Source organism: Gigantopelta aegis, unplaced genomic scaffold (assembly GCF_016097555.1).
Source record: "Gigantopelta aegis isolate Gae_Host unplaced genomic scaffold, Gae_host_genome ctg2513_pilon_pilon:::debris, whole genome shotgun sequence".
NCBI classification, from domain to species: Eukaryota; Metazoa; Mollusca; class Gastropoda; order Neomphalida; family Peltospiridae; genus Gigantopelta; species Gigantopelta aegis.
This window is the reverse complement of record NW_024532943.1, coordinates 35,832-59,835: the sequence shown is the minus strand read 5'-3', so window position 1 is coordinate 59,835 and position 24,004 is coordinate 35,832. Positions and strand designations below refer to the sequence as shown.

Below are 24,004 nucleotides of genomic sequence, written 5' to 3'. Positions count from 1 at the left end.
TTCACGTGCATTCGCCAAAATCTGACCATTTCACGCCGATTTCCTGCATTTGTCGCACAACGTGCCATAACGTGTGTTAAATTTGTTTTAGGGTGCATTTGGGCTTGCTGTCCCATTCCAGGAACATTAACAAACATGGTCGTTCAGCAACATTGTACAAAAAAACTATATAGTTTGTAAAATCAAACACTTTTCTTCTTTCCCTATCACCTATGCGGTTTTGTTTTTGACAAGAGTATATATCATGCTAAATTTTAATTTTGTTTTAGTATGCACATTTGTTGCTAGAATCACTTTAAATTGGGAAATGAAGAACTTGGAACTTCCTACGATTTGCATATACAGTGAAACCCCTCTTTACCAGACACCCATAGGTCATTCCATGTCAATTCTTATCACCCAAAACACTGACCCTCTCAGATTTCAATGAAACTTAATACACTAGTAGGGGCCCAGGAAATAACCTTTACGCCAAAAATGTAGAACCATCGGTCAAGCGGTTGAAATATAGACCTCCAAAGTTTTACTTAATTTGTCCAAAACATTGCATGGAGCAAGTCACATTATTAAGAATGCAGTAACTTGGCTAGAGATTAAGCTAGGAAGGTCATTCAACTATCATTTTAAAGCTTTTTACAAGAAGAACAAATTCCAATAAAGCTCTAAAAAGAATAATAAATAGTTTCAGAGATGAGTAATCTCAGATTTTTTCAAAAAGTTAAAAAAAACAGATACAGTGCATGTATATGTGTAGAAATTAAAGTCCCTGTACAGCTTAGGATAGTCACTTAAAGGGTTTCTAAGATCGAGCCAATTATGTATACATGGGTACTTCAATGTAGCCTATGGTCCATTCATCTTAAAGGGGCAGGATTTAGCTCAGTCAGTTGAGAGCTGAGATGCTTGCATCGCAGGATCAAACCACCTCGGTGGATCCATTCACCTGATTGGATTTTTCTCGTTCCCACCAGTGCACCACAACTGGACAAAGGCTGTGGTATGTGCTTTCCTGTCTGTGGGAAAAATATAGAGGGTTTCCTCTAATGACTACATTTCAGAATTAATAAATGTTTGAAATCCAACAGCCAATGATTAATTAATCAATGTGTTCCAGTGGTGTCATTAAACAAAACAAACTTTTCCATTAATCTTAAAAGTCACACTTATATGTACAACAATGAATAGTACTAATATAATCTATATCAGGTGCCACTTTTAAAAGAAACAGACTATATTATGTAATGTATTTGGCATATTATTTCATTTCTAAAAGAATACTTTATAAGAATATACACATTATGGGATTCCCCACTTGGAAATTTGGGAAATCCCAATTATAGTGTGGGGATTCATCAGCAGCTGTTTAATGAAAAGACCATAGCGGCAAAAGCTAGCTTGCAAAGGCCTTATGATCAGCAAGTTATCACTCGACAAGAGCTGTTTGATTTTGCATCAGCAAACATCTTTTCTATCACCTTTCAACTCACCAATACTGAAGAATACCATCAAGAAGCTGATGCCCTCAAACCAAGACTGGAGAAAGCAAAGACCATAACTGGTACTCAAAAGCTCAATTTTTTCAGAACAGTATCATTTGTTAATCTAGAAGTCAGAGAGTACTCTTCTTCCCCAACCATGAGGAGAGAAGCAGCGACTGTTAAAGAGGAGCATCTCAGTCTTGAGAAAATCAAGAGATATGTTACGTGTATCTATGATGGACAGTGGTGCATGGCCCAGAGAATCAAGAAGTAGAACTGAACATTCTTGACCCACCCCTTTGTTTGTCTTTCCTTGTCGCCCAGACATACTATTGGTTGATGTGAATGACATTTTAACTCCTACTGGTCGAGTCTGTCAGACAAGGAAGCACAAAAGGCTACTGGAACAATCAGGAATGTGACTGGCAATATTTTAATCCATCACATTCAGGCTTGATTGTTTTGTTTAACAACACCACTAGAGCACATTCATCGGCTATTGGATGTCAAACATTTGGTAATTCTGACACATGGTAATCAGAGGAAACCTGTTACATATAATGCAGCAAGGGATCTTTTATATGCACTTTCCCACAGACAAGAAAACACATACCACAGCCTTTGACCAGTTGTGGTGAACTGGTTGGAATGAGAGAAAAACTAAACAATTACAGATGAATGGATCCACCGACACCGTTTGATCTTTACGCGAGCACTCAAGCCACTGAGCTAGATCCCCCCCCCCCCCACCACCACCAACATTCAGGTAAACCTAAGCATATGAAAATAGGTTAGAAATATGGAAGGCTGCACCTAAATGTTCAGTGTATGTTTGCAGTAAAATTCCTGGGCTCTCTGCAAGAGTTGGTCTAGCTTAAACATTGGAGGTACCAGGAAAAAACCCACTTCCAATCTGTGCACATTACCAACCTTACAATGAGGTCATATGTGACAAACACGCCAATTGCTGCAAAATGCACCACACCAGACGCCCCCAAAGGGCCCCAAAATGTGGGCTAGCTAAAACATTGGAGGTACCAGGTAAAACAAATGAACATGTACATGTTTAAATGAACATGTACATTCCACTGAGTGTAATATGACCAATGCCAGACAAATTGTCTGCTGTAGTCTAGTAGATAATGTAAAAACCATTCAAAATGTTAAAAAAGAATGTGAAATGTTGAATATATTTCATATAAATTGTGCCTACCATCAAGGTTTTCAAAATGGCCACCATCGAGAAACAAATTTGCCAGAACATGTAAGTACTTGATTTAAGTTGCAAATCCCATGTTTTCACACTCAAGGAATTCAACAGAACTAAAATACCTTACCCTCATGTCTTGTATGTCAAACTTAAACATGACCTTCATCAGAACCCCCCCCCCCCCCCCCCCCCCCCACACACCTCGCCATAAAAAATCGCATATTAGTTTCTTGGCCAAGGAACGAGAATCATACACATGTATATTTTTTGGCTAATCTGTTTTGGCAGCAACAAAAACAACAACAAAAATGAACAACAACAAATTAACAAACAAAATGTGTAATCTAGTGCAGTGGCCCCTACTGTATAACACCTAATCAGTTGCCACACATTTATGGTCCTATTAGACAGGAAGTCATATTTTGAACCTTTGTTTATGTTAAACTGATTGTAGTCATGGTAGTACTACAAGGCAAAGAGTTAATAGTCTTTATTTGCAAGGGTTTTACAAAAGAGGGACCACTGTATTAACTGTTCCAATTTATATGTTCTGTTCACTTGATAGGGGTGGGACGTAGCCCAGTGGTAAAGTGCTCCCTCGATGCGCTGTCGGTGTGAGATCGATCCCCGTCGGTGGGCCCATTGGGCTATTTCTCATTCCAGCCAGTGCACCATGACTGACATATCAAAGGTTGTGGTATGTACTACCATGTCTGTGGGATGGTGCATATAAAAGCTCACATGCTGCTAATCAAAAAGAGTAGCCCATGAAGTGGCGACAGTGGACTTCCTCTCTCAATATCTTGTGGTCTGTAACCATATGTCTGACGCCATATAAATATAGCATGTCCTTCCTTCCTGCTCACTTGATAGTTGTTTAAACACTGATCTTTTTCCCATGCAGTTTGTGTGTTCTATCCATGAAGCAGACTTCAAGCTCTGTGTTCACAGCCTTGGATAGATAGTGTTGTGGATGTGTTAATAAACCGTACAAATTATGTATATTAATGATAGTTGCATTTGCAAAACCAGGTTCCAACAGATCATGAGGAATTTGAAAAGTGTCAGTTTGTTGTACTGTAAAAAAAAAATGCAAACCTATGAGCAAATGAACCAACACATGAAATTTTTTGAGATGATTGGAATTACAAATAACCCCTCTGAATAAGTGAATTACAAGTTGGAAACTACACTTTGAATGACCACACACACACACACCACACACACACACACACACACACACACACACACACACACAGAAACAACAACAAAAAAACCTAAACAAATGAGAAACAAACAAAAAACAAAAAGGAAACAAAACAACAACACAAAAAAGAAAATGAACACAATAACCTCCCACCCACCCACCAAAAAAACAAAAACAAACAAAAAAACAACCCTGGGAAAGTTGATTCAACTCGGCTAAACGATTAAGTCCAGTGTCAGAGAACAACATGACTCTCTTTCATAAGATATCACATTCAAAGCAGTCAATGATTGCAGAGTTTTTAAACCATGAAACACGACTGAGAATTATTCTGCAGGATGTACAATTTTTGTCAATCCAAAAATAGAGATGTGAAACATATTTTCACTGCCTGCACTTTTAGACATGGGAGAACTGTGACAATGCACCAAATAGGATCTCATTGGCTGCTTCGATAAATTGGTTATAATTTGTAATTATGAGATGCCAGAAGAAGATGCAAACAAAATAGCTGGTTCCGTTATAGTCAATATGTTGCTCCTCAAATGTTGAGCAACATTTTGTGATTATGCAGAACTAAAGTCTGCATACCTTATTTACCCAGAAACTTTCAACCATAAAGTGTTTAAATGTAGTATGGGACCGATATATCAGCAACCACCTAAAGAGATCAGTGAGGCAGAATTGAAAACAGGGAACTATACTCAAAGGCAAAAGTTATTGTGACATGGATTGTTTGGAGTAATAAATTTGTGAATGGATTTATGGATGTAAATCAGAGAAAATGTGCATGAAACAGCTCAAAGAAATGCAACTAAGCAGTTGTTGCAGCGATTGTATGTTTTGTGCAAGAAACATGGAATATTCAGAAGAAATGCTGTCCAGTGTTCACCATAAAAGGCCAGACATTCAGTCGCAAATCATTGCCACTCTGTGCAGCCTTCAGAAGTCCAGAAGTCAGAAAAACACCATTAGTGAACTGTTTGATGCAATTTCGTCATGCCACAGCTTAGTGAAAATGACAGATGGCGAGTCATAGGGATGCTTGAATCTGGGACCTCGCAGCATGATGTTGCACATCAATTCAACTTCCACAGAAACACCATATGGCACTTATGGCAATGATATCAACAAAACAACCAGGTCAGGGAAGTACTTATTTATTTAAACTTGGTTTTATTTGGTACCTCCAATGTTTTAGCTAGCCCAAATTCTGGGACCTTTGGGGGTGTTGGGGGGGGGGGGGGGGGTACCTTTTGCAGTGGTTGGCGTGTCTATTGCATATGAACTTATTGTATGGTTGGTAGTGGTAGCTTAAAAGTGTTTTTCCCTGTACCTCCATTGTTTAAGCTAGACCAGTTCATGCAGAGCTGAGGTGGTGAATATTTAGGGGTGTCTGGTATGACCAATGCAGCAGACAATTTGTCTGGCATGGGCAATTTTACACTAAGTGGGATGTACTTATTTGTATAAATTTGGTTTTGCCTGGTATACCTCCAATGTTTGAGCTGGCCCAAATTTTGAAGTCCTTTGGGGACGTCTGGGGGGCCTTTTGCAGCGGTTGGCGTGTCTGTCGCATACAACCTCACTGTAAGATTGGCAGTGTGCACAGTTTGGAAGTGGTTCTGACTGGTACCTCTGATGTATAAGCATGACCAATTTTAGGATTCATTTAAGGGTTCCCAGGGTTCACATGCAGCAGGTGGGCCCCCGGCAGAAATCCATTGCTGTGTCTCATGTTACTCCCCAACTGTCCCTGTACTCTGATATTAGTACGCCATTCGTTTAAGCTACAGTCTATTACTCTGTAACTTAATAAAGCTGTGAGTCTCCTAACCCCCAAACCCCACAGACCTCTTTGTCTTTGTCATACACAAATGCCAGTGAGTTGTTAATTGCTGTTGTAATTCTTCTCAGCATTAAATTTTGGATGTAAATAAACAGCAGTGGTATAAAGAAGGTATATTTCTGATAATGAGATAATAATAAAAAAAATATATATACAAATGTATTATTATTATTTATTAAAATAATAAATACATGATACTGAAAAAAATTAGTTTTCTTCCTGGTTAATTTTTTTTTTTTTTTTTTTTTTTTTTTAAACAAAACTGGCCCTCGTCTCATAATGAGTTCTCTTGGCCCCCTGGGCTTATTTCTGGTTAAATATGGCAATAATTATTTTGTGGAGTTTTTTCTAAAAATATTTATACCATTATATTTTGTGTTACTAGTACTTTGATTGAATACCAAATATATCGCTCTTTAGTTCACTTCACCCCTACCTATAGATTGTATGTCAGTTCACCCTCAGATATTTACAGGGCTTCTAGATTATGGCAGCCCAACACCCGTGGCTAGTGTTTTTCACCTAGCTTCACTGCAATTTTGCTACTTAATTACATGTATACTGACAATTGTATTTAATTTATTTCTTACTTCTTATTACTTCGTAAGTTAATAATGCTTGGTTTTCACACACATAAGCATTTTGAGGTATGCGATTTTTCACTTGCTTAGGTTTTTCAAAAACAAATGTCTGTATTTTATTCTATAGAGTATTTATTACCAAACCAAACAGAAATACACATCTAATAATATTGGTCTAATTATGTCATTATATGACAGTCAAAGCAAAGTCTCAGTGTTACAAAATGTTACATGGGGGTCAGAGTAGGTATTTTGTCATTGCAACTTATTTTTGTGCTTGTATATCCAATTAAGGTTCAAGCATGCTGTCCTGGGCACACATCTCAGGACAGTGGGTTTGTTGTTAAGGTATTTCCATGCCAGCAGGGAAAATGGTATAATTTTTGTTAAATTTTGTTTGAATTTCCATTGTTTGACAGGAAATAAGTTGTAGTTGCTACTTTCTATGGCTGTACACACTGCGTTCATGGAAATCCCACCTTTCAGACTTGATACACAGAAAGTTCTTGTTTTCTTCATTCCAGGTAGCACATTTTTGTTGGCCCTCTACAGCCCAGTGTTCAAATACTCTCTATGTTTCACTGCTGATATAATTTCGTTGGACTTTATTCTTCATATTTTTGGTCATAAAAGTTCATTGTCTAATTATTTTTTTTCAAGGCAGTCTCTTTAACCCAGCATTAAAAATCCTGTAACGCGAGTCACAAAAAAGGTCCCTTTTTTCTTACCACACTGAAGGCCCTGGTAGAATAAAACTGGCAATGGTATATCTGCATCCCCTGTCCTTACTTAAGAAAATGACACCAACAACAGGCCGGCCTGCATGTCTCTCTTTCTCTGATACAATAGTAGGCATGGGAATATCTGTAATGCGAGACACATGTAACGCGAGTCACCGAAAAAAATGGGATAGAGTAACATGAGTCACAATGATTTTACTGAATGTTATGGATTTCTTTAAATTTTTCTAATTACGATAGCCTTTAATTAGGTTCAGAGATTTATCAAAGAGGTCAGTGCTATAATTTTCCCCAGAATCCATCTCACTTCCTGTTTGTTTATGAAACCACATGCTCATTAACCTTCTGAGTACTGCAGGCGAGATATCTCGCCCGACGTCACGTCAGTCGATATACTGTACACTGTATACAGTGCATTCCCCAATTCATATTTCCCGCCGTTTTGCACACGACACTCACCGGAAACGGAAATATAATAAAAGAAAAGATTTTTTTTCAAAATGGTGGCTTTTGTTTTGATTTTTTCAATTGAAAATACCTTGAAATTCTTAGTTCAAAAAGTGGTTTTCGGCAAGTATTTTCGCTTGACAACAATGGCGGCACGTCGCGGTCATTTTCAGGGATCGATAGCTGATTGTGACAGCTAATTTGGTAATATATTTGATCGTTTTACCAACAACAAAAATTACCAAATATTGCAATATGAATCGTAGTTCGGGTTTAAAAAAAAAATCTGGTCAGAAAACCACTGTTATCAGGAATAATGGACATAAATACTGGACAGCTGGCCACAAATGCCCGTAAGTAAACGCAACTTTTTTTTATTTGTAGTACATGTACCGCAAAAGACAAGCCTGTGCCAATTTATCTTACCATTTTGTGTTGAAAGACCTTATTAGAAGAAATTTAGTCGTAGGATTGAACCACCTCGGTGGACCCATTGGTTTTTCTTTCCTGACCTGCCAGTGCTCCACAACTGATTTATCAAAAGCTGTGGTATGTACTGTCCTGTCTTTGGGAAAGTGCTGGCAAAAATTGAAAATGGCCAGCTAAACCTAATGAAATAGTTTACATCCCAACAAATTAGTAAAAAAAAAGAAAAAAAAAGCAACCCTTCACTGTAAACCACCACGGTCATTTTGGGTTCCAAGGTTTCTAACTGTCCAGAAAAGCTTTAATTTGGAGTTGCATGTATGCAAGACATTAGTGTCTTCTTTAAGGCCTCCTTCAAAACTATTAACCTTTTGCAAGAATCAGAGTTTATATTTTCAATTCCTAGAAGATGGTAAAACAAACTGAGTCAATTTATAAATCCAAATTTCGGATAGAAAATTAGTTCCAATATTTTCTTTTAGACATTAAAAGGTTAATAACAAGTTTGGTTAAAGACATACTCTCCCATAACCAAACTTCAGTTTTACAACAACAGAAAGTTAGAAATACATCATATATGTGACCTGAAGTTTACTTTATTAGTCATGGGAAATATGTAGCGTGATTCACGCTGATTATGCAAGATCTTGCCTATATATGGAACAAAATTTAATTCACTTTCTATGTTATCTGATAGCCTGTTTAATTGTTAATGAACTATAGGTATTAATTCATTTCTGTCATTTATAGTTTGAGGAGAATTTTGAAGTGTTATGGTCGTTTCAGGCACTTTCCTTTTCGTTTAACGCAAGTCACATGATAATTAAATGTAATTAAAATATTAATTATGTAATCATGTTAGTTATTGTTGATATCATTTAATACCTTATGCAAATAGGTTCAGGCATACAACAGTTGAAATCTTAAAATATACAATTGTAGCAGATATACCAAGATATAGTTTGAAAAGTAGGCACAAAATGTAACGCAAGTCACATGGAAATGAATGCCTGTTAGTTGGTTAGTGGTTAGTGAGAGAGAAGAGGGTGTAGTGGTATTACACCTACCCAATGAGTCATTAAAACTCGCTCTGGGTGGGAGCTGGTACCGGGCTGCGAACCCTGTACTTACAAGTAGCCTAACATTTTCTATGGCCATTTGTGTTACTGAACACGAATTCAATGGAATTTTTGGTCTACGGCCATGTTTTATATCTGGAACAGTAATTTATTCAATATGGTAACCAAATTCCCTCATTTGCCATGAATTTAAATGTTTTTAGAGAAAATAATATGTGTAATATATCAATATATAGGTTTTGGGGGTTGTTAAACATGAATATGGCACTTGTAAGTAGCTTATACTTCAATCTCTTAAAAATACAATATTTCACTGATTTGTTTTAGTAGTTTGAGTGCACACTTAGTAGCTGGTTCATGTGCTCACCACTGGCGTGTAGGAAGCATGGGGGGGCGGGGGGGGGGGAGGAGAGCAAGGGGGCATGTGCCCCCTACACACTTTTCAGATATTTTGCGTTATAATAGTGTAAAAGTATGTAAATATAAAAGTGTGCCCCCACCATTTTTTGGCACCTTCCTACGCCATTGCAAATAACTTATCTGCTGACCCTGAGGACTATCCACAGGTTTACAAATACCTGTGTGTATCAACCAAAAATAAAAAATGGTGGCTGCCTAATCAGCAGAATGTTTTCTGTGTGCAATTAATTAATGCACCAGACAAAGGTTTCACGCAGAAAGGGCAGTGCAAGTGAAATTGTAGGTAAGGAAATTTGAATTTGATTGGATAATAAAAAATGTTTATTACTAGACAGAAAGAGCAGTCGTTAAACAAATATTGATTGACTAGCTATGAAACATTTCAGAAAAATGAACAAGCATGAGAATAGTTCAAAGCCAAACTCAATTTTTTTTTGAAAATGTTAATAACTGATTCCTACAATATCTGAACCAAAAACAGTTACCATGAGAAACAAAGTTAGAATCTGAAAATGGAGTGTGTCGGTATAATTTAACATGAAGTATAAAAATGAGATTTCAAAAACTGCCTTTAATAATATAATGCACTATGTATACATGTACATTGTGTAGAAAGGAAATACACAGATGGCAAAGAAAATAGGCAAGTAAAATCTACCACAGAGTTACATGATTTACTAAACCTTATCAATTGAGTTCACAAATGAATCTGGTGTAGGCATACCATTTGAATTAACATCTTCCACCCTGACTTTGGCACCAGTCACATCTTGAACACTGACATAATGCATATTCAAACAGTACAAAAGATTCCTTCATAAACACACTGATTGGGTTCGTGGTTAATCTCAAAAATGAACCTCGATCTGTCCTTTTCTTTCTGCTTCTTCTTTTATATGTTCCTTCTCTATTCACATATTTTCTGCGGATGCCAGTTAAAGGAATGTAATGTTCAAGAATGGAAGGTGTACTGTTGCATTATACTGTTCATGGCAGTTATTCAAGAACATGTAGACGTCTTCATTATTTTCAGTCATCATTACTTCATCTGCTATCTTTGCTGATATATTGAATGAGTTAGTAGTCAATCACTGAATTTGGACTTTCCCCCATAAGTTTTTGCTATATTCTGAAATGTCTCAGTCAACCAGAGTTTGTCTTGTTTTTTTAATGCTCTTTTTGTCTTGGGGATAAACCTGTATATTTACCCCCCCCCCAAAAAAAAAAAATTAAAAAAAAAAAAATTAAATTAAAAAATGCAATCTTTTTACCTACAATTTAATTTGTACTGTCTTTTTAGTCACTTGAAGTCTTTTTTCTGGTAAATGACCGGCCTCGGTGGCATCATGGCAGGCCATCGGTCTACAGGCTGGTAGGTACTGGGTTCAGATCCCAGTCGAGGCATGGGATTTTTAATCCAGATACTGACTCCAAACCCTGAGTGAGTGCTCCGCAAGGCTCAATGGGTAGATGTAAACCACTTGCACCAACCAGTGATCCATAACTGGTTCAACAAAGGCCATGGTTTGTGCTATCCTGCCTGTGGGAAGCGCAAATAAAAGATCCCTTGCTGCTAATCGGAAGAGTAGCCCATGTAGTGGCGACAGCGGGTTTCCACTCAAAATCTGTGTGGTCCTTAACCATATGTCTGACGCCATATAACCGTAAATAAAATGTGTTGAGTGCGTCGTTAAATAAAACATTTCTTTCTTTCTTTCTTTTTTCTGGTACATAATATATAGAAAGCATTCTACTTATAAGATAGGCTCCTGTGAAACAGTTTTCATTTTGGTTGGTATTAATGAACCTGCTGATAGGACTCAATGAACAAGTTTCCCATTCTGTCCACACTGAAAATTTGTGCCATTTATTTTCAACAATAAAGATTTAGACCCATGTTTAGGTATTAAATATGGTGAAGATATGACTCATTTACAAATTGTTCACTCAAGCTGCTAACAAAATAGTGAAATTCAATGATATCCTGTAGAACAGGTAATAGTTTCAGTGCAAAAAGAAAGGCAAGACCTCTATATGAAGTCTATGCTATTTGAAAGTGTCATTTTTGTGTTCTGTGACCCAGAAAACCCACATATATATATATTACATGGAGCGTAGGATGTAAAAGCTACAAAATACACAAAATGAGATGAAATTTTGCTGCCATTTTGAATAAATTAAAGTTCTGGATATAAAAAGTGGTTGTAAAAAAAAACTTCCACCGGAATCGTGTTCAATGACCAAAATGGCCATATAAATGACAAGGCATATTTATCTAATGTAGAAAAAGTATTTATTTGCCCAAGCCTACTACCAGCCTCATGTCCAATGGCTTAACCATTACACCAGTGAGGCCGGTTAGTCCAAGTACTCTGACTGTAGAAGGTTAGGTGGACATTTTGACAGATATTCAGCCCTATAGTCAAGAGACCAAACTAAGTAATTTCCGGGTCCCTGTAACTTTGTGTAAGGCGGAATCACCCAGTAAGCGATCACGTGACATACGTCATGATATAGGTCAGCGAGCTTTGTAATTCTTGCAACACTGTCAGATTTCTTTCTGTATATATATATATATACAGTGTACCCTCGATTTATTGCCCCCCGATTTAACGCCAACCTCGCATACCGCCAACTTTCTTTAAAGTACAGTTTTCATTCATGTTTATTTCCCTCGATATAACGCCACCTTGGTATCCGCCATCCGCCAACAACGTTTTTGAACGGAACTCCATTTAGCCATTATAATTCCCTTGATTTTGCTGCCAATGGTCTGGTCACAAAGTTGATTATAGTGACATAATTACTAGCGATCTGTTGAATGGGGAAATCCTAACTCCGTTGTACTCTGGCAGTACACACTGAATCTGTTTTTGTTTATTGTCTAGCAATTAACGGATGTAAGTGCTAGAATTGTTTAGGCAGGCGCGGTGTTTGTGTCCAATCAACACTCGGTTTAGAAAGAACAGCCGCTATAGTGATCACGTGATAGAGGGGTGCATTAGATTCATTATTTCAATCGCGGATTGTTCTGTCGGGTCTTTGAAGTGCTGGCAACAACGACTCAAGTTTAATTAATAAACAAACTTTAGGTAAGTTTTATTATGCTCAAGCATATTTCGACCATGGTCTCATGTTAAGTTGCTATTTAGCTTTGGCATAAGTGCAACGACACCGGTAACGCATTTTGTTACAGCCGAATGGATTTAAAGCTAAAACGTATCGTATTAGACGCGGTTAAAAAAAGACAAATTGTTCAGTACTCGAAGATAAATTCAACTAATTCAACATATAGCCAATCACTTTTCAGCGTTGTGACAGCATTCATTTTGTTAAACATGCTTGGGATATCGTCAGTGCCACCACCATCAAAAATTGTTGGATTCACACAGGGGTCGTTCCTCGGGACCCTCATTTCCGACTTGCACCAAGCACCAGCCAATGAAATGACAGCGTTGCGAGATCTGGTTGGTGACGTCACGGGCCGGCTTTCAATCGACGAACAGCTGAGAATGGATGTTGATGAGTTTGTCAACGAAGCAGAGACATTTGCTAATATCAGCAACGAGCAGATTCTTGAAAGTGTTAAACAGATTCACGATAAAACGACTGATGACCAGGAAGAAGAGTCCAACGCTGAACCGGAGCCCATATATGTCATATTCTTGACATTCAGCAATTTAAAAAAAAAATTAAGTTTGGTAGTAAACCCTCACTATACCGCCAACTCGATATAACGCCAAAATTATTTTGGAACATTGGTTGGCGTTAAATCGAGGTTATACTGTATATATAGTGTGTGTATTAGTCTGGATTTTTAAAAAATCAATCAACTCGAAAATGATCGATGTAAAGGTATTTGACGTCAAACATAGGATTGTTGTGGTATTAGAGTGGGAATCTTTGACTACTGTGTGGTGGGCTGCGATTGCCCGAAAATTACATAGCTTGGTCTCTGATTTTAGGGCTGAATAGCTGTCTAAATGTCTGTCTAGCCCTCTACAGTTGAAAAGCCCTATGGTAATGAAATATCAAGAGCATCTGTTTTGGTTTTAAACAAAGAACATAAAAAAATTATGTTTATAATGTCAAATAATATTAAAGTAATAACTTACTGCTGATCTGCAGCCTAAACGTGTTGCTGCGTGTTGCAGATGTACTCAGGTCACACCACCAGTCTGTAGCATCACGTTCTGCAGCTGTGTTGATCCTCAGGTGATACCTCTTAGTGGAGGACGAGCTGCTGTCTGTTCCACGTCCACAGGATGTAGAGTACTTCAGTGGTTCATTAGGAGGACTGAACACAGAACACGAGCCCATATTTTGACTGAGGATAACAAAGGCTTCATTTGGTAATTTGTTTGTAAAGAATCGTACAAGATCACCGAGACCAGCAGCTTGTGACACTGTACACGTCAAGGTAAATGGCTGATTTAACAGTGCATAAGACGAAGATCCAGAAATAGACAGAGACGTACAGATACCTGAAAAATGTAGTTTTTTTTAAACCTTAAAAATAACATGTTAAAACTTTTATGAAAAAAATAAAGTTTTAATAATTACTATAAAAGAACACAATCATAAAATTTACTGTAATTTATGGAAGATTTCCTACCGATGGCCTCATTTAGGTTTAAACAATATTTGGCTAACATGCAGATGCCTATATTAATTAGGCCTCTTCCTACAAAGTACATATGGAACTGTACTTTAGACTGTTAGTAAATGAGAAATAAATCATTTGTGATATTCAGAATTGCAAACCAGATTGTAAAGTTTTATTGTATTTTTCTTTTAAATGTGGGATTTTTATTTATTTATAGCAATGACGTAGTTCAAAAACAGAAACTGTTTTACCAGTATATGTAGGTTATTTGATTACATTACATTTAAATCAAAGCATTGACATGCCTTATGTGTGAAAGGTCTTTTTTAGTAGAAATATTTGGTGGTCAAATAATATATACACTGCCTTTACAAAAACGAAACTGCTTTTTATCATTTGGCAATAATATACTACTCAAAAGAATTTAAGGGTCAAAAATTTATAACCAAATAAGTTTCAGCATGTATTAGATTGATGATGTAAACTACACCAATTTTTTTATTTATTGTTCCATATTTACAAAAAACCACAAATAAACGTCACTGTATACAAGAAAGTCACATGACATGCTGTCAAAGTTGAAGGTTGTCAAACATGGATTTTACACATTAGAACATTCGTTTAATAGTGTGTGAATCCACCCCTGGCGCGAATACTCGACACATCGTTGCCTCATGCTGTTGATCAGACGTCTGAAGAACTCTTGGGGAATGGCCTGCCACTCTGCCATAAGAAGTTGACCCAGATCATGAAGGTTGGCCGGAGGGGCATGGTTATCCCGAACTCTCCTGCCTAATTCGTCCCAGGCGTGCTCTATTGGGGCCAAGTCAGGCAAATATGCTGGCCAATCCATCCTGGCGATACCTTGTTGTCTGAGAAAGTCCGTTACCACCCTGGCGCGGTGGGGTCTGGCATTGTCATCCTGCAGAACTTCCCCGCCGCCAATCTGCTGAAGGCCTGGGAGAACCAACGGCCGAATAATCTCATTCAGATAGCGGATTCCATTCAGATTGCCATCCACCACATAGAGGGGGGTCCTGTGGTGGATAGAGATGCCGCCCCACACCATGACGCTGCCACCACCGAACTGGTGACGTTGTCTAACGTTAACGTCAGCAAAGAGCTGCCCAGGACGTCTGTAGACACTAACCCGACCGTCGTTGAACTGGAGACTAAACCTGGACTTATCAGTGAACATCACTCGACCCCACTGAACACGTTGCCACCGCAGATGAAGCGTGCACCAGTGATGTCTGGCCATACTGGTGATGTAGCGGTCCTCTCTATTTGTAGTGCTTCGGGGTCTTCCCGAACGTGGACGATTTCGAACAGAATTCGTTGCTTGGTACCGTTGCCACAGTCGGCCAACGACTCTCTGACTGACACCAAGTCTCAGAGCAACATTTCTTTGCGTATTGCCATCCTGAAGCCAAGCAATAGCCCTTCCTCGATCTTCGATAGTCAGTTGAAGTCGTACCATTGTCGAATTTGGAGTGTGCACCGTACACGAACGCAAGCTCCAATTATACGGAAATTCAGCATTGGGAACATGGAATACACGTGCAAAGCGTGCAAATGAAGCGCTTTGTGAAAAAGCAAGTTATGGGCACTTAGCAGACTTTCGCTTTCGCCCTAATTTACGTGCAAATGTAAGCATGTTTTCGCCATTAGAACTAGTCGACAGTGTCAATGACAGTGGATTTTAATTCATTTATGGGTTGCTTAGACCCATGCACTTTCGTCAAAATGGAACAATACCATGCGTGACATTATGGTCTAGCTAATATAATTGACATTCAGAAAATAATGTCGAAAATATTGTCTGACCCTTAAATTCTTTTGAGTAGTATACATGTATAAGCATCACATTTATCAGGAAACATCAAAGAAACTGACTGTTAATTGTAAAACATAACTGGATTTGTCAGGGCATAAAATTTGAACTTTTCAATCAACCAATATGTTGTTTGTGTGATTTTAGTGTTTACACGAACAATTTTCTTCAGTAGTTCAGATACAAATGAAAAGGTTAATGATTTAAATAATGAGCAACGATATTCAAACGAGAATCTAAGATGAGCGATTTTCGTAGCTTTTCTCCTATCATAAATATGAAAATATACTTTTTGTGTACTAGGACATAAAAGCTACCAGGTAAAATTAAAAATTAGGTTTGTTTGTCCTATAACTTGATCAACTCACGAAAATCGACCTGTGTCAAAATCTTTTTTGATCTCTTTTGGGAAAGAATTTTATTTTTTGAATATTTAACCAATTTCAATTTGGGCTTAAACAAGTCTAATATTGATATGTAGATGATATTTGTCAAACATTTTAAAACCTCAATATAATGTAACCAAAATTTATTAACATCAGTTTTGATACTTTGGAAATTAGAAATTCTGTAAAATGCTATTCATAGTAATAAGAACATGATTTTCCTGCGACGGTTGTACAAGATTTTGTGCACCGCGGTGCATCTTCATAATACATGGTACATGCTCTTGTGACAGGCAAAATGAGTTTAAAAGTAAATCATTCTAACCGTAACTGCATGAGCCAGATGAGACTACATGTATGTGTGGGTATGCTTTCACAGTCACAAAATTAATGTTAACCTGATGATCTTATTGTTGACCAGTGATAAAAATAAGAAAAAAAATTCACCAGACAAGTATACCACAAAATCTACTTGTCTGCCAATATTTCCACTTGTCCCTCTATGTAAGACAGGAAGTATATGCAGAAGGAAAAGTTAAAGCCCTGGGCTTTTCTTTTCAAACCAATTCGCTTATTAGGCCTACTCTTCACTTCAGATTGCATGTAATTTCGTGACTCAGGTCACTAAAACAAATTGTATAATTTGTTTACAGTCAAGATAGTTTTAGCATCAAACAAAAAGTCATACAAAATTAGTGTTTTTGTTTATGATTCAATTAAAGCCAGTTAAATTGTTCTCGAGAACAGTTCCCATCAGAACACGTCACTGGTTTTCAGCTTTCACTTTCAGCTGAAGGCCTTGGAATAATTGTTTGGCAGTGCTTGTCGAAATCATCTGTCATAAATGAAAATATGCCTGTCACCAAATGTTAAAATAATGTTACTGTTGTCCTTTATTAATCATGTACTGTTACATGTACTAGTAGGTACAAGATTACATGATGCAGTGAATCTCCTCTAAGCAGTACATAGCCTAAACCCATGGGCCAAATTGGTTCCAAGTAAGTTTGATGGGGTTTGGTTTGATGTAAGAGTCTTTTTTTGTATTCTGTTCACTATTAAATATGGAAAAAGTAATAAACTGTCAAATAACAACTACAATAAATAGACAAAACCACATATATATAGTTTTGTATTTATTACATACCCTAAATTGGAATTTTGTTCCCAAATAATAGATAAAAAATTGTAACACTGCTAGCTAATGACGGGATTTCTCAATTTATACAACTAGGTCAGTTGTGTTACTACACTGACCGATGAACCACCAATTATTACACATAGGAATATAATTCTATTTAAACAATAAACAGAAATAAGAAAGAATGAGTGAGAAGTACCTATAATTTTAATGATATTGTTTGAAATGCCTTTCAAAGACAATGTAATAGCTAAAATTCATGAACAATGTAATATTTAATTTGTTCGTAATATATCACAAAACCTTGAGCGCATCAGTTTTACCAATGAAGAAAAATGTCTAGAATTGTTCACACTCTCTGTCTGTGTCATCATCGGTGTATTTTCTTTTACTGATTTTCATGGAATTACTTGTTGCTGAAAAGTGGAAGTTTATATTACATGTGCCTCCATAAATCATTGCTCCACTGAATAATCCGGTTGTCAGTTCATCCAAATTTTCTACATGAGACGTCATTGATGCTAAAGTCGACGACAGTCACTTTTTGCACCCTTGTTTTGGCTTCGTACACAGTAAATATAGCATATCTTACCATAATTTAACTACAAATCCATATTTCGTAAAAGGTACAATTTTTTAATCACAAGATGTTTTTGAAACACATTCAGGTGCATTAGAAATGTTTTTAAAAAATCAATAGCAATTTTGCATTGGAATTTTTCCTTAAAAAAAGTGTGCATATCGTTTTTTCAGTTCATACTTGCATGAACCAAAAAATAATTGAGGTCAAATGTTATAATTAAATTTTTATGCATACTTTAACAATACATAACTGAATTTATTTAGTTTAGCTTTAAATACGCCTGTAGTATTGTTTGTGTAAACTTCATTGATACTTATGTCGCATAAGAATGCAAACATTCATTCACTATTATTTGAATCAGGTGATTTTGATAAATGACGTAATTTTGATAAGCAACGCCATTTTCTCTAGCTGCTGTGCATTTTCGTGTTTAGTTTATATTTTATGAAAGTGAATGAAGGAACGTGTCTAACATTTATACTGTCGGTGGAACCGTTTAATTTTCGCCAACAGCTGTAGAACATCACTTACAATTAAGTTACAGGCGTGAAGTTTCCTACATGATTTCTTTGGCCACCGACCGGGTCTCATATGTCATGATTACCGAAGAGGTGTTTTTTATGTTTTTGTTTTGTTTTAAATCAATGCGTAAGAATCTACATGTCTATTCTGCTATAGCATTTTCCATTAATTTATCGTATACATTTTTTATTGCTTTTGTAGCTTTCACGTGTTTTCTTCTTCAAAATATCTAAATATGGTTGCCTGAATAATCCGACTTGTTGCACAAAAGTAGTGCAGGTCAGTGGGGCGGGGGGGGGGGGGGGGGGGTAGTAGGCGTGGCTTAAATTTTTTCAGTTCATCGAGATATGAACAAAAAAAGTAAGCACCTCTGGACCAATCAGATTGAGGGCAAAGAAAATTTAATTATATAATTTTGGACAAAATATTAATTTTAAGTTTTAAAAGATGAAAGAAATAAAAGGTACCTTTTGTCAAATATATCATATCACAAAATTACCATTGGATATGTTTTATTTATTGTGTATGAAGCTAAACCAAGGGTCCAAAAAGTGAATGTTGTCGACCTTAATCGTGGATTAAAAGCTTGTTGGTGGGTGAGTAGTGTTCCCGTCTCCAAGTTTTGGTAACACACTCATTAAATTGTAAATATTCATCACCGTTTTCGTCTGTTTTCAGTTCAAATGTTCCACAAAATAGCATTTTAAAAATGCATACCAGTTAACTGCTTTAATAAGCAATTCAAACCAAGCACCAACTTTGTTTACATATCCCTAAGGGCATTCCCGGTAACCATGTGCTATAAATAATAGCACTGAATATAGTTCCGGCAGTTCAGTTGCATACGGAAAAGTGTACATGTATTTCATTTTTGTATTCAGGGCTGTATTTATATAGTAAGACTTAATGCTATGTAATAAAATGAAAGAAAGAAAGAAATGTTTTATTTAACAACACACTAAACACATTTTATTTACGGTTATATGGCGTCAGACATATGGTTAAGGACCACACAGACTGAGAGAGGAAACCCGTTGTCACCACTTCATGGGCTACTCTTTTTGATTAGCCACAAGGGATCTTTTATATGCACCATCCCACAGACAGGGTAGTACATACCACAGTCGTGGTGCACTGGCTGGAACGAGAAATAACCCAATGGGCCCACCGACAGGGATCTATCCCAGACCGACCGCGCATCGAGCGAGCACTGTACCACTGGGCTACATCCCGCCCACAATTAAATGTGGATAAAATTGTGAAATTTATAAACATTTGGCTTGGGAGTTCGAGGTGCGTTTTTTTATCAAACAAGTTGACGTTTTGTCGGACTTTTGACATGTAATTTCATTTGAAAATGAAATACAGTCAACATCTTTCCACGAATGCAAGCCGAAGAATTTATTTTGTTAAACACACATTAAAAACTTAACAAATAAAAAATACAATTCATGATTGTCCGGTCACTGCAGAAAGGCCTACGAGATGTAAACTAATTCCAGTCATGTTTGCAACTCAAACAACTTTATAATAACAAAGCTAGTGATCAACATAATGAATAAGGCATACTTTACTTACTTCATAATAAAAGTTTCTATTTAACTTTGGTTGCTTAATTGACATTTGTCAAAAACACGGCACAAGCTGAAGTGAAAGTACCGTAGTGACAACTAACCCGGAGCCTCGTCCAAGGTAATATTCTGCCATAAATGCTACCTGCAGGACCGTGCGCTTTCAGAGGTGCGATTTACATTAAATAAACATAGTGGAACTAGATGATTCGTCCACTGTTTGGTTTTAAAGGGTAGGACTAAACATTCATGTTAAAGGATGTGTTTGTCGTTTAGCAATTCGCAACGCATAGGGCTTCCTTGGGTTAATTAATAGGCACGGGGAAACTCTTTTCCCCGGAAAACGTGAAGGCGTTCTAGTAACAAGTCAAGTATGAACATGTGCATGATATTGTAAAAACAATTTTAAAAAACAAACCTTTAAATACGCATTTTAAAATGTACTACATCGCACTGCTTCAACAAAGAAATATTTACTCTTCATATTAATTAAGTTTGTGATTATCAAAGCCTGGCAAATGACACATTTAAATAAATTTGTACTAGGCTGTCCATGACCTGATGCTTATTTAGGCCCATAGAAATGATATCTGGAGTAGGGGATGGAAACCTCTATGGTGGGGAGATCAGCCATATTTTTACTTTTATTTTTTATTGAATGGGGTCCTATTATTTTCAGACTTGTTCTGATAACAAATCACAAGAAACTACGTGATCGGGCTTATCCCACTTTTTCAAGTGTTTGCCGATTATCGTAATTTAGTTTTTTCATTCAAAATTATGTTTAAGTAATTTATTTCATAAAATTCACTGCAGAGATACATGTATATGTAAATATAACTTACACCTAAATAATAAAATAATAAATGTTAACTAATATGTTTTTAATCTTGGATTATCCCGTCTAACAGGTTTTTCTTTTATCACATTACCGATGATGTAATCAGTAATTCACAAAAAATTTTAAGGAAAACTGACTTTCACATGTGTGGTAAACAGGCAACTACTATGGACTTCATTTTAAACTTAAACAACAAAACAGTAAATGTTTTGGGGTTGTTTTTTTTCTTTCTTTTTTAAATACAAATGGTATCGAATATAATTTGTCGATCAAATAAATTATTCATATCAGCCGAGACATTCCGAGTGGGGGGAATTCGGAACTCCATCGCAACTCCAAGGTATTCCGAATATTCACGAGCTAAGACCATTATGTTATTAAGACCATGTTATTAACAGTTTGCAATGAGATTTCGGTGGGGTATTTTTTTTTTTTTTGATTTTTTTTTTTTTTGGGGGGGGGGGGGGGGGGGGGGGGGATGGAGGTGGGGAGGTGGGGATGGGGGGTGGGGTGGGGGGGGGGTTTGAAGTACAACAATTGATAAAAATTCTGATACTGCTTTGTAAAAAAACATTTTACTTGTCCACCAGATAACCACACGGTAAATTATGCTTGTCAGAGTAAATTTTCACTTGTCGGGACAAACGGACAAGTGCTTATTTCGAAAGCTGTTGACACAAGCCATATGCTGCCTAAATCCGAGAACACATTGTTGATATACTGTAGGGAATAACCAAACGGGTGGAGGAAAACAAAGTGAAAAATTTAACTCGATGTCGTCGCCACCCTCGTAGTCCATGCCATTCTAATATACCTTTTCCGTTGTAAAATGCACCAACACAACACAAACTAGGGTTCATACAAACTTCTCCCTTCAAAATTCACACTTTTCACAAACTTTCAAGACTATTTTTCTCAAAATTCAAAGACCCATTTTGGAACTTACTTACTTTTAATTCAACATTCATCATGCAGTTAATCCATTCTTTTTTAATATACACTGTCTAATGATATTCAGCCAGTGTTTCTGCCAGAAAGAAATATTTGGTTATGGCGCTATGGAAGTGAATGCAACCACAGTCAACTGGGGGTATAGGGGACCTCCTCCAGAAAGAAAATGGGCTAAGTTTAGGGTTAGGGTTAAGAAAATCATACAGTAGTGGTAAGAGTAATTAATTTTGCCAAAAAGTTAACTTTATAAAATAAAATGTGCCAAAATTTTGTATATGGCGCCATACCTGTTTTACCCTCTGGCAGAAACCCTGCCATGCAGCTGGTTATGGTCAATGTTATTGCAATATTAGTTCTTTAAACTTTCAGTTTCATCTGTGGTAACAGGTTTGTAAGGCATCTTGGCCTTTTAAAACCTATAATCACAAAAATACTTTTAATCATACCGGTATTTTTTTATATATATATACACGTATATATATATATATATATATATATATATATATATATATATATATATAGTCGAACCTGGTCTAACGGCCACCTGTACACAACGGTCACCTGCCTATAACAGTCACCTGCGAATAACGGTCACTATAAATCCCCCCAATGAATTTCCTTCCTGTTTTGACCTGTACATAATGGTCACCTGTCCGTAACAGCTAGCGGTCACTATTTTTCACCCAAAATCAAAGGTTGAACCTACTATAACAGTCACAAGAAGATCATCTTGAAGACATGTTTTGGTTTATTTTTTGTCCCTGGTTATGTCTTTACTTTTTCAATCATCTCAAAAATTATAAATTAAATGGTTTTATATGGCCATGTCTGTAGTATTGGGTTTATTTTCCGTCAAAGTAAAGTTCCATTGTAATTCTCTGATCGTAATTGAAAAACAAATGGGCACTTAATAACTTCTTTGACACGCAGTTACTGGTGGTGTAATTCAATTGGTTCTCAGCATCCTCACTGAACAGTAGACGACTTCCCATTGGCTGTACATAATGTCATCTGTATTTAGGGTCACTATTGAGTCTCGGAAGTGTTATGTTAAATGTCTGTTTGTTTCTAGCCAGACATTATTGGTAAATAAACATGAACTGCTGAAGGCGGCGGTCATTAAAGATGCCCCGTGTTAGGATTATTTAATGACTCATCAACAGTCATACTCCACTGAAGGATTAGCGGTGACAGGAAACAAACAAATGAGTTAAACATGCCACATGGATAATAACCTTCAATTAAACAAAATATCTTCTGCAAGTCAATATCAATGTTTGCGAAATGTATTAACGAATACGTTTGCATGGAAAATGCCACCAGAAAATCGTACTGCTTTAACGTTAGAATAGAGAATTGACGTTAATTATTAACAAATCTGAGAAAGGCAATTTAAGTGTGCAAAAGATCGCTGATTATTTTGGTGTAGGACGTTCTCAGATTAATTTTATTTTAAAAAGAGAAGCTGATGTTCTGGCCGATTTTGACAATAATGTTTCAGCTGAAAGAAGAAGGCAGAAGAAAGCAACAGGCAATGATGACATAAACAAGCTAGTGTGGGAACAATTTAAAATGCAACAGTTGTGATATGTTTTAATATATGGGTTCTAATTTTGAACCTGTAGATAAAGGTCACCTGTCTATAATGGCCACTTTTGTCATGTCCCCTTGGATCTCTGTTATATATACATTTGTTCTATTGTTGCCAGTTCAAAACAGAAGATGAAAGAATGACTCCACACATCAATCATTCTGATGGTCATTCTTATTGACAGCATTATGGTTACATGTAAAATACTATTTTTCTAGTGATTCAGTTGTATGCATTTGTACAGAGTTCTTCCAAGTCTGTCATTCCATTTCTAAAATAATATGACACTGACAGATGCTATGAGCTATTTTCCAATTTCCTGAAATATTAAGTACTCCTCAGCATGTGAGACTCCAAACAATGTAGGGTAAAAAAGATATAATATACACATACAGTCATACATGTACACCAACAAATCATTAGCCCTTACAATACTGTCATTCTGTTTGTCATTCCATTTCTAAAAGTGATATGATAGATACTGTTAGACTTGTATGTGTACTTCAATGATCAGCATTTATACATTGTTCTAACTAGTCTG

At 36.7% G+C, this 24,004-nt stretch overlaps 1 protein-coding gene across 1 annotated transcript in view; it reads right to left on the bottom strand.

The window, feature by feature from the left end:
• The window catches only part of LOC121391472 (carcinoembryonic antigen-related cell adhesion molecule 1-like), a 47,598-nt gene that overhangs the window by 1,365 nt on the left and 22,229 nt on the right, over positions 1-24,004 (bottom strand). The window contains exon 2 of the mRNA XM_041523097.1: positions 13,553-13,921. Within this exon, the coding sequence (XP_041379031.1) occupies positions 13,553-13,757 (205 nt within the window). The 5' untranslated portion in view covers positions 13,758-13,921. The remainder of the gene's footprint in view (positions 1-13,552; positions 13,922-24,004) is intronic.